Source organism: Spermophilus citellus (genome assembly GCF_964194105.1).
Source record: "Spermophilus citellus genome assembly, chromosome: 3".
Classification (NCBI taxonomy): domain Eukaryota; kingdom Metazoa; phylum Chordata; class Mammalia; order Rodentia; family Sciuridae; genus Spermophilus; species Spermophilus citellus.
In genome coordinates this window covers 6,057,498-6,069,468 of record NC_138184.1, presented here as the reverse complement: position 1 = coordinate 6,069,468, position 11,971 = coordinate 6,057,498, and the positions used below count along the sequence as shown (strand labels likewise).

Below are 11,971 nucleotides of genomic sequence, written 5' to 3'. Positions count from 1 at the left end.
GTGAAGGTTTTGTACCCTGATAGCTATAAAAACTGTTGGAGAAAATTAAAGAAAGTCTAAAAATATGGATACGTATAATATATGCACAAATTGGAAGACTTAGCTTTGTCAAAATGTCAATTGCCCCTAGATTGATAAGTAAATTCAGTGAAATCACAATGAAAATCTCAGTAGGATTTTTTGGTAGAAGTTTCAAGTTGAAAAGGAAGTACGCTTTTCAAGACCAATACCTAGTGAGCAGAGATAATGAGGGCATATACTGACAAATTTAACCCTGTTAAAACTAGACAGGGGTAGGTATCTACAAATACTATAACACACAACTAAGCAATCCACTTGCCATTCATACATGTCAATATACATATACCTTATATATGTGATAATAATATGTATAATATGTGTAATAATATATAATTCCTTGTGATATTGCATAAAGAACTCCTTTGAATAAGATATTAAGCAGAACATTGGAAATATCACAGACATGTTTCTCAAAAGACAAGAAAATAAATAGACCTTAACGTATAAAAGAATTCTCAGCCTCATAATAAGAAAAACATAAATTAACTGAATGCTATTTTAGACCCATTAGATTGTCAGGGTAAAGGAATGCTTCAGGGAGGATGTGGACCACCAGAAATTTCCGAGGGTAGGATAAATAGATTTAAGTCCTTAAAACTTTTTGGAACTAACCCAAAGTGAAAAGATCCTCTTTTGTATCCAATAATTTTACCACAAGAACAAAATTATGTTTTCATTCCTTCAGAGGACATAGAGGAGAATGTTAAAGTAGCTTTCTTGTAAGAGAAAAAAAAAGTTACTTAAACTTCATCAATGCCAGAAATGCTCCATATTTTAATCTCATCACACATAATATGCAACCACAGAGCATTGAAAATAGATGAATCACTGCCACACCCAATAGCATGACTGATTCTGAAGCAAAATCACAGGACTAACAAGAAGTCATGGGATTCACGTATTAAATCTGAACTGCAATAGTAGTTACTTTACTTAATAAGAGGGATACCTAAAGGATTGATTTTTACAAATCCATAAGAGTCTAAGTAATCTCGACAGCTCTGTGGAGCTAAGTGATCAAACACTGGCATCAATAGCGACTCCATCCATCCAACGCCCACCTCTGGTCACAGTGCCTCCTGTGTGCTGCGTGTCCTCTGCTCTGCTATAAGGAAACACAGGATTGCATTTACAGCAATCAGGTAAAAGCTCCTGCTCTATAAGCAAGTAACAGTCACCTTTATCCCACATATATTGCATGTTCACAGGACAGGATTGGGGATATTCTGAGGGCCACCATTCAGTCCACTTCAAGGATACAATGTGACTGACCCATAACCCATGACTTCCTAGTTAAGTCACCAGGGAAAGACTCTCAGAGTGTCACCTCAGGCATCCTGTCCATATGTGACACTGCCCATGCAGTTATGGCCTGGAGACAGGAACAGAACAAGTGCTAAGATGAGGCCACTTCATGGGGATCTGAATGAAGCTCTACCATCTGTCCCAGTGCATTCCCAAGATCTAGGAATGGAAGGTGACTCTCTTCGTTGGCAGAGCTGTCATACACATGGCATTCTTTTCGTATTAGCACAGAAGTCATCTTCATTTAAATGTTCTACTACGTCACAGTCATCTCAAATCACGGACATCATTTAATTATGCCAGTTTCTCAGATAGACAATGTTTGTGTTGATGCTCTTCTGCCTCACACAGATATGGGTTACCAGTAAGAGGTCCAAGGAATTGCTTCCTGGGTTACGAATTTGCATCCCTTTGTCTCACAGTAGGATTGATAGTGGAAGGCAGCTGTGATGGCCCTGGACAAGAGCTCCAGGGGAAGCGTCCTGCAGATGTGACCACGCTTTCCTGTGTCCATCCTTTTCCTGTTCTGCTTCACTAATGTGCCATCTACTGAAGGTGCAACACAGAGAAATTCACTACAACTGGAAGCCCTGTTTTAGACTCCACTTCTGTGAAACCTGAACAAGGAAATGTGTTTAGAGAATGTAAATCATAAGTCAAACATCACCAACCTAGACCACCTTAAAAGTAAGGTTTCAGCCAAGTTAAAATGCAAGTGGTCATTGTGTTATCTCAACATCTTACAAGGATGTAGTGACAAAGTGTCAGGTATTCTAGCTAAGCAGGAACACTTCACTGTGACTTACTCTGGAGACCCCTTGTCATAGATGAGAAGCTGTCAAAGGAGTTTTCTGAAGGCCTCCTTCATGTCCCTGTTCCTCAGGCTGTAGATAAAGCGATTCAGCATCTGAGGGACCAGAGTGTACATCACTGAAGCCACAGCAGAATTCCTGGGTGAGTCAGTCACTGCAGAGCTAACGTACACTCCAAATGCTGTCCCATAGAACAAGGAGACAACACACAGGTGAGACCCACAAGTGGAAAAGGCTTTATGCTTTCCTTCTGATGATGGCATTCTCAAGACAGAGGACACAATGTGAACATAAGAGAAAATGATCCCAGAGAGAGGAACACCAGCAAAGATGCAAAATGAAATATAAATCAAGATGTTCTCAATGAAGGTATCAGAACAGGCCAGCTTGATGATAGGAGCAAGTTCACAGAAGAAGTGGGGGATCTTTAAATCTGTGCAGAAGGACAGCTGCAGCACCATCAGACTGTGCATCAGGGCGTCCACAGTGCTGATGGAAAAGGAGACCAGAACCAGCAGGACACACAGGCAGGAGTTCATCAGAACTGTGTACCTGAGTGGATGGTAGATGGCTACATAGCGGTCATAGGCCATCACTGCAAGGAGACAATTCTCCATACCAACAAAAACTATTACAAAGCAGACCTGAGAGAGGCATCCCGTGTAGGAGATGCTCTGATCCTGTCTCAGGATGTTCACCAACATCTTGGGGATGATGGTTGTGCTTAAGGAGATGTCATTAATAGACAGGCTGCAGAGGAAGAAGTACATGGGGGTGTGGAGGTGGGAGTCAGAGCTCACCACCAGGATGATGAGCAGGTTCCCCAGGATGGTGACCAGGTACATGGACAGGAACAGGCTGAAGATGAAGGGCTGCAGGGCTGGGTCATCTGTTAGTCCCAGGAGAAGGAATTCTGAAACAGCTGTGTGGTTTCTAGCTTCCATGATGTTGATCAATCTGTTGCAAATAAAGTGGTGAATATACATAGATCCGTGGCAGCAGCCCAACATGGGAATGTGTTTGAACACCACTCCTGAGATACTTTTACCTCTGCGCATCAGCATCTAGGACCGTGAGAACATCAGCTTCTGTTGCAAAGCCACTAGTCTGTGGTAGGTGGTTTTGGCATTCCTGACAGCTAATACACCCAACACCAAATAAGTCTTTGAGTAAATGTCAGAGTGCTTTGTAAGAGTCATCACCTTTGAGAAAGGGAAGATTTCCTGTCTGAAGGAAATGGCCCATGAACTTGTGCACAGAGTGAAGAACAGGAGCTGCATGACATCAGGTAAGCGCCTATGCAAAGGGTTAAGGGGTGGAGACTGACTTGCTGGGCATGGATCTTGTTTCTCATGGTCTCCTGCACATGCTTTCTCCTGCTTCCCCAGGATGAAATTCTCAAAACACGTCTTCCCTCATTCCTAGAGCATTAACTAGGGGACTTTGTGTTCCCTTTCTGGTTTCAAGAGGAAAGAAGCTGAACATCTTACCTGAATACTGAAGATGGAAAATCTGTTTCAGGACGTGCAGACAGACCAGGTGGATAATGGGATCCTGGTCAGGGAAGGTCGTCTCTGGGAGGAGGCTCGGGTGTTGCTTCCTGAGCAGGGCAGCGCTGGGGAGTGAGGTCAGATGCTGCATTCTGATGCTATTTCCCTGGGGTCTCAATATGCAAAGCTCCTCATTAGACCAGCTATTTCACAGTCATTCTCACCCCAGGAGTGCAGGTCCTTAAAGACCAAGACTCTGGTGGTGGGGAGTTCAGGATGGCTGATTTCCTGACCCCTGAGGGAAACTGTTCATCATTCAGTTCTCCCCATGGTTCCTGCCCATCCCCAATTCCCAGACCTTGAACTTGCAATGCCTACCGCCTCTACAATAGATCCCAGTGTTCCGTCCAAGTTAAAAACTAAGGAACAGCTGTGTATTTAATTACCTCCTAACGCCTGGTTCCTATTTTAGATGTGAGAATATTTTATATATATACATACATACACACACAACACACATATATATAAATAAATGTCATACATACATACATGTGTGTGTGAGTGTGTGTACACACATACATATTTATATCCACATATATACAGGTATAAATTATGACATTTAAATGTGAACTAAGAATCAGGGAATTAATCTGACCTAACTTTCCTATGTATACATATATGCATGCCACAATGAATCTCATCATAATGTATATTCACAAAACTCCAACTAAAAAATAAAAAATTAAATTAAAAAAATACAAAATAACTAAAAACTGGAAGAAAAAACTAAAAAGAAATACCAGAAACATGAAAGGGAACAGGGTAGGAGAATAGGGGAGGGAAAGGGGAAATTATATTTCATGCCTTTATAAGTATGTCAAAATAAATGCCAATGTTATGCATAACTAAAAAGAACCCAAAAGGCAGACTGTGCCAATCTGCACATACTCAGTACATGTGGTCAGAGGTGAAGCTCCACATGTGTGTTCATTTTGTAACATTTTACTTAAGGATTCAATACCTTCATGTGTTATCAAATCATTTTACCCCATGTTCACTCATTCTGTATGAATTTCTAATTTTCAAGATATGTTCTTTGAGATTTTTGGCAAGATGGCATCTTTCTTCACTATTTTAAACTCATTAAATTTGATAACACGTTAATTGTAGATAAAATGTGCAGAGATATCATTGAGATGATTTTAAAATGTCAGTCTTCTCATGTATCACAGAAAGAAAACAGTGTCAACTCCAAAGTCTGATATGATGTCAAATAGTCAGAAATTTCTCTTTAGAAAAGCAAAGAATAAACCTTATGTGCACTACACCTCCTGGTCTATCTACAGTCGCATGCTCTTCTAGTCATTTGTACAATGTGAAAAAGAGTGGGCATTCCATTAAAAGTGTTGGGCAATCAAGTAGTGTAGACACTACTTGGACAGAAAGAGAAAAGAGAGGGAGAGAGAAAGAGGGAGAGGGATAGAGAAAAAGAGGGGAGAGAGAGAGAGAGAGAGAGAGAGAGAGAGAGAGAGAGAGAGAGAAAGAGAGAGAGAGAGAGAGAGAGACTAGTAATATTCTCTTCCCAAAATATATATGGAAGGTTTTCAAAATAAAGGACCCTTGTACACTCATTCTGGTTCATGACCTTTACTTTCCCCATCCTCCTCCTCAGCAATATGAAACCAGAAGACCAAACAGGTGCAGTAGAGTTCCTCCTCCTGGGACTCTCAGAGGACCAAGAACTGCAGCCCCTTCTCTTTGGACTCTTCCTGTCTATGTACCTTGTCAAGGTGCTCGGGAACCTGCCAACAGCTCTGACCCCCACCTCCACACCCCCATGTACTTCTTCCTCTCCAACCTGTCCTTCACTGACATCTGTTTCATCTCCCATGGTCCCCCAAGATGCTGGTGAACATCCAGAGACAGAGCAAGACCACCAGTTGCACATGCACTTAAGCCCCCGCACAATACCGAAGATGTTGGGAACACCCAAGCACAGGATCTAAGCAACACTTAAGCATGATTTCTCTCCCAGTCGGGCTTTGTCTTGGTTTTGACTGCCTTAGAAAATGTTCTCCTTGCAATCATGTCTACATGGTGATGACTACATAGCCATCATCACCCCTTGGGTACACAGTTACCATGAACCCCTGCCTGTCTGAGTCCTGCTGGTTCTGGCCTTTGTTGGCCAGCATTGCAGACAGCCTGATGAGTCAGATGGGGCCGTGACTGCCCTTTGAACAGACCTGGAGATGCCCTCTTCTGCAAACTCACCCGGATCGGATCATCAAGCCCATCTATCCAGTGCCCTCATCCAAACATCCTGATTCGTCCATGAGAGGAGAAATAGGCAATGCACAAGGAAAGCAAGCATGACGGTCATGAGATGAACCATCTGCATGTCCTGTCAGGAGAGATGGACTCATCACCACAGCAGCTGGGTGCTGCTAGCAGACAGCCCTTCCTCTTGCACCCCTTCTGGGAATGCCTCCATAGCAGAGATTGACTGCGCCGGGCACCGTGGCACCCACCTGAAATCCCAGGTTGAGGCTGGAGGATAACGAGATCCTGAGCAACTTAGAAAGGCCCTATGTTGCTAAAACAAAAAAAAGGGCTAGGGATGTGGCTCAGGTGTTAAGTGCCCCTAGGTTCAATCCCTAGCACCAATAAATAAATCAATTGATTAATTTTATAAAATAAAAGAGATTGACTGCAACCAAGGTTACTTCCCCTTCCCAAATTGCATCCGTGGTAATACTATGCAGCTTAAGGACCTGACTCACTTGCCCTAATTTGGGACAAATCTGAAGGTTCATCTCCATTTCCTAACCCCTGGCAGGTCAGAGGACACTTATTGGGGGATGCTGGTTGTCCCAGCACAATTTATCCCTCAGCCTCATCAATTTTCAATCACTTCTCTTCCACAGGGTCTCATCCCAGTTACACATCCTAATAACCTTTCAGTATAAAACTTTGTTTCTGTTTTATTCTTGGTAGCCAAACCTGTTTTCATATGAAAATCACATTCTTTTCAGTGCTGAGAAATGCTATGGATTATATATGTTAGGAATATGATGATGTGAAAGTTATTCTAATTTAAAATAGGATGATAATGAGATGCTTCATTGAAAAGATGACATTTGAGAAAAGAGCTGGTGTAGTCAAGAGCACATGATGTGGTTATGTAGAGATAGAACCAACTTTGCATTCCTTGAGAGAAAACAAACAAAAAATGGTCACACTCTCTATTCTTTGCTGGACTCCTATTTCTAATATTCTGCCAGTAAATCTGCAGTCAGAGTACATTTGGGTTTCCCTTTTGTGTATTAAACTTGTCTATATCTGACATTCAAATTGAGGATAATATAGAGCATATTCCTTACCCATATTTTCTGAAATTGCCCTTTAATTGAAATCAATTCTCCTGAAAGTTGGGAAGAACTTCTGTATAAAATTTTGTGAGGCTGGTGATGTTCCATGGAAAGTTGTATTATTGATAAATGTTCAATTACTTTTTGTTTCCAAGACAAATTGCTTTCTGTTTTTTATTGAGAGAGATGTGTGCACATAATTAAATCCAATATTCCCATCTTGCATTGAACTCTCTCATTCTAAGACATAGTTCTAGAAATCCCTTCATCTCTCTTCTGCATCGTTTTTTTCTGATTTGATGAGATCATGTATAGTAGCATCCAATGTATATGAGTTTCTCTTAAAAATTAAACCAAACTTTATTGAAGACCTATTACAGTTTTTTTCACTCTTTCTCCTTTTAAAATTAATAGAGTTGAGACATTGAAGAAAACCATACCAATCTATCTCTTCACAAATTGCAAAAAATATATCCAGTGAATTATAAGTTCACATGAAAAGAGGTTAAATGTAAAGTAACTTGATAAACATATGATCATAGAGAAATCCCCCAATATGAAAGTTTTTTATTTGTTGTTCACAACAACCAATAAAAAAATGAAAAAAAAGAAAGTTTTTTTAAAATAAACACCAATGCGGAACACCAACTCCATTAAGCGATGGTTGAAATCCAACCTGATGAGCTAAATATATGGACACACTACTTTGGGATGATTTTGTAATTTGAATTAGAATTTCATGTAAAGATGAAGAACCATAAGTTCAACTATCCTCTCTGTATGTGAAGAAAACTATTGTGATAAAATTGAAGCAGGTGTTCATTAAATTCTAAATGAAGAGTCACGGTCCTGTCTATAATTTTGGCCATTAGCAGTGATCCTAGAAAATAGATTATAATCCTCTGTGCTCAATATGAAAGCAAAAATTAACATCAATGATAGCTAATAAGAGCCATCCCTGAGGGTCTGTATTTTATAATATTTAGATAACAGTTAGAATGACACCATTTAGATCCACATATATAAGACATATTACGATACCTAAAATAAGAACCAGGCTTCCTGATTTCACAAAATAAATAGAGATGGCTTAGTTTGTAAGTCAAAAGGAACACTGGAATGTATGAGAAGTGGTGTGTGTTACATGTTCAAGGACTCAGAAATGAAGATGGGCAGAAAAAATAGGGTGAACTGAATGGGAACATCTGGCCTGTCCCAAACTCCTCACCTCCATTCTTGGTCTTTAAGGACATGCACTCCTGAGATTAGAATACTAGTGAGATAACTGGTCTAATGAGGTGCTTTGGATATTGAGCCCCAGGGACACAGAGACTAGAGCCTCTGTGTCCTCAAAAGTCCTTCCCAATCTTGGAAGCAGCACCTGAGCCTCCTCCCAGAGACGAGCCTTCCTGACCAGGGTCTCATCCACTCCTTTAATCAGTCTGTATTTCCTGAGGACTCATATCTGCAACATTCAGGTAAGATGGGCTGTGGATGTGGCTCGGTGGTAGAGCACTTACCTCCTGCTTGTGAGCCCTGGGTTCCATCCCCAGCACCACAGAAAACATTAAGAAAGATGTTCAACACCACCCCTCTTCCACCCAAACAGGGAACACACAGCCTTAATCAAGCTTTGGAAAGCAGAGCTGATGTTTTGTGGTTATTTCATCCTGGGGAAGCAGGGAGGAGAGGACACCCTGATGATGAGAAGCCGGTCTCCCTGGCCCACTCCTGTCAACCATCATCTTCTGGACAAATTCCCCGACATGTGAACTGATACCCACCCAGTTCTCAATGTTGCCGTCTCCTACTTTCCTCAAGGAGATGCCACTGTTCCTACACAGCAGAAATCTGCTGCTTCTTAAATGCAATGACCTACAAAATATTCTGAAATGTGTTGGTGTTCTTGTGCATGTTGAGCAGGGATTGTGGTGAGTATATTAGTTGGTAGGAGCATCATAACCAATTACCTTGGACTGGGTGTCTTAATAGAAATTTCCATACTAATGGTTCTAAAAATCTAACGATTGAGGAGTCTACCAGGTGGTCCTAACCTGTTCCCAGGTGATGCTGCACCTGCTGGTCCATTAATTTTTAGCTTTCACCCCATCAATTTCATAAGATTTGTCAACAACATGGAAGCTAGAAACCACACAGCTGTTTCAGAATTCCTCCTCCTGGGACTGACAGATGATCCAGCCCTGCAGCCCCTCATCTTCAGCCTGTTCCTGTCCATGTACCTGGTCACCATCCTGGGGAACCTGCTCATCATCCTGGCTGTCAGCTCTGACTCCCACCTCCACTCTCCCATGTACTTCTTCCTCTCCAATCTCTCCTTTACTGACATCTGTTTAAGCACCACCACAGTCCCCAAGATGCTGGTGAACATCCAGACATGGAATCAGAGCATCATTTACGCAGAATGCATCTCGCAGCTCTGCTTTGTCTTGGTTTTTAGTGTCTTAGAAAATTTTCTCCTTGCAGTGATGGCCTATGACCGCTATGTGGCCATTTGCCACCCCCTGAGCTACATGGTCATCATGAACCCCTGTCTCTGTGTTGTGCTTGTCCAGGTCTCTCTGATCATCAGCGTTGGGGATGCCCTCCTCCACACTCTGATGGTGCTGCGGCTGTCCTTCTGCACAGACCTGGGGATCCCCCACTTCTTCTGTGAACTTGCTCAGCTCATCAAGCTGGCCTGTTCTGACACCCTTATTCACAACATCCTGGTATATTTGGCAGCTTGCATATTTGTTGGTTTTCCTTTCTCTGGAATAATTTTTTCTTACATTCACATTGTGTCCTCTGTGTTAAAAATGTCATCATCAGGAGGAAAGCACAAAGCCTTTTCCACCTGTGGGTCTCACCTGTCTATTGTTTTCTTGTTTTATGGGACATCTTTTGGGGTGTATATTACCTCTGTATTTAGTGACTCCCCCAGAAAGACTGCAGTGGCTTCAGTGATGTACACTGTGGTCCCTCCAATGCTGAACCCCTTTATCTACAGCCTGAGGAACAGGGACATGACGGGGGCTTTGAGGAAACTCTCTGGCAGGATATTGGCTCATCTATAATGATTCATGTGCTTTGCACAAGGGTTTCTCCACTCTGTCAAAATGACATCATTACCGGTGGTCCTGAATCCCTGTCACTTATATTCTTTAAAGGGCCTCTTCTAAAGTAATGAGATCACATGACTGGGTGCATTGTGACTTGGCTTATAACCTCACTTTGCTTTCTGTCTAACTCTGTAATGCTGGATGCATGACTTCATTTCTCTAAATACCATTGATTTACTCAGGTTCCATGGAAGAAGAGCATATGTCAGAGTTCAAAATTTCAGAAAGAAACAAATTTGGTGCTGCCTCATAAGAGGCAAGTTAAGACACAGTGGACAGGCCAAGGACCATAAGCCCAATGGTAGTCATACCTAGGGAATAATTTGTAAAGAAGAATAATAATAAGGAGACAGAGACAAGGTGCAGAGGCAGGGAAGGTGGCAGAGTAGCTCTTTGTCCAAGCGGCCACCTTTATTTATACCAATAGGTTACATTAGGTCATTAGTACCATAACCACATTTAGGAAGGCTGCTTATTCTGCAGTTATATTTCATAGTTACAATATGCAGTGTCAAGAGCTTTGTGCAGCTCTCAGGAAGGTCCACTGTCTGAAGTTACTGTTAGTTGGGCAGCTCCAGGAGCACTGGAGCTTGGGGAAACCTTGTAGTTATCTAGCAAGCAAGTTCCTCTATTCCCAGGAGTTATGTGCCTAAGGTTAAGGTTGACGCTGATAAGACTCTAGCATTGCCGTTGCAACAAGGTAACCTATGCCTTTGCCCAGAAACTTTCTCAGGCACACTAAACATGCCACAGCCATGAAGTCATCAGGGATCCCCATCCCAAACACAGAACCCCTACAATAGTTTTCACCTGATGACTTAATTAGGTTGAAGTGAATTTCCTCCTTAGACTTAATACTAACGGGAGGTAAAGGGATTACATAAAGCAATTGCTGAAACAAGTTACTGGCAGCAAATATGTTTCTCAGGTAGTAATAGCATCTACCACACTCCATTTTAATTTCTATCATTAAAATGGATTATTTCCATATTACTGTTTTGAAATGATTGCGAGATCTTTAAAACTCATCAAGGAAGATGACCTCATTCCTAATAAGAAGTAAAATCCAATGACAATAAACTGAAACAACAGAGAGAGTTATCGTTCACATCAAGGACGAGTGAGCAGAGAATCTACAGGGACAGAGAGCAGGGCTTCCTTCAGTCCTTCCTGAGGTGAGCTCATCCCAGGGCTGGTTCTCCCTCAGGAACCCAGGAGATAGGAACAAATTGAGGTGTCGCACTTGGGCATGATGCCAGAGATGGAATGCTGAGCGTCCTCCCCTTGGTCCTTTTTTCTGTGAACCTACCAAATTGCATCTCTGTAGTGGACTGAAAGGTTGTCCTCTAAATGCACCCAGATCCTGTCTCAATAACTTGTACTTATCTTATGTGATAAATGTGTGAATGTTACTCATATGATAATGGGGGAAAGAGGATTTGCAGAAGAGAAACGTATCCTGGTTCACCTGGGTGGCCTTCAGTGTAATGATGTCTCTTTACAAGATAAAAGTGGAGAAGACACAGAGAAAAGTGGGAGGCATTGTATCTGTGGAGATGGAATCTGTATTGAGCCAGCCAGTACTGACCTCCAGTATTCGATCTTTTTTTTTTTTAACCGCATCATTGTGATTTCCACTCTAGTGCATTTTTATCACCCTTGCAGATATTCCTATACTTTTCATTTCATAAATTTGTTTCATTCTGACCTTGTCTTTTCTGAGAATGTACCACAGAAAAATTGCTGAAACTAGAAACTCTGCCTTAGGGTCTGCTTCTGTGGAACACAGGCAG

At 41.8% G+C, this 11,971-nt stretch overlaps 2 protein-coding genes across 2 annotated transcripts; one reads left to right on the top strand and one right to left on the bottom strand.

The window, feature by feature from the left end:
- Window positions 1–2,224: 2,224 nt before the first annotated feature.
- On the bottom strand, window positions 2,225–3,151 carry LOC308645963 (olfactory receptor 7G2-like; the record flags this gene model as incomplete). The annotated part of the gene is made up of 1 exon (XM_081288411.1): window positions 2,225–3,151. Exon 1 carries the CDS (start codon window positions 3,140–3,142, stop codon window positions 2,225–2,227), a length of 918 nt encoding a protein of 305 aa, XP_081144537.1. The 5' UTR covers window positions 3,143–3,151.
- Window positions 3,152–9,194: 6,043 nt separating this feature from the next.
- LOC308645913 (olfactory receptor 7G2-like) lies at window positions 9,195–10,133 on the top strand (the record flags this gene model as incomplete). The annotated part of the gene is made up of 1 exon (XM_081288368.1): window positions 9,195–10,133. One exon carries the CDS (start codon window positions 9,195–9,197, stop codon window positions 10,131–10,133), a length of 939 nt encoding a protein of 312 aa, XP_081144494.1.
- Window positions 10,134–11,971: the final 1,838 nt, after the last annotated feature.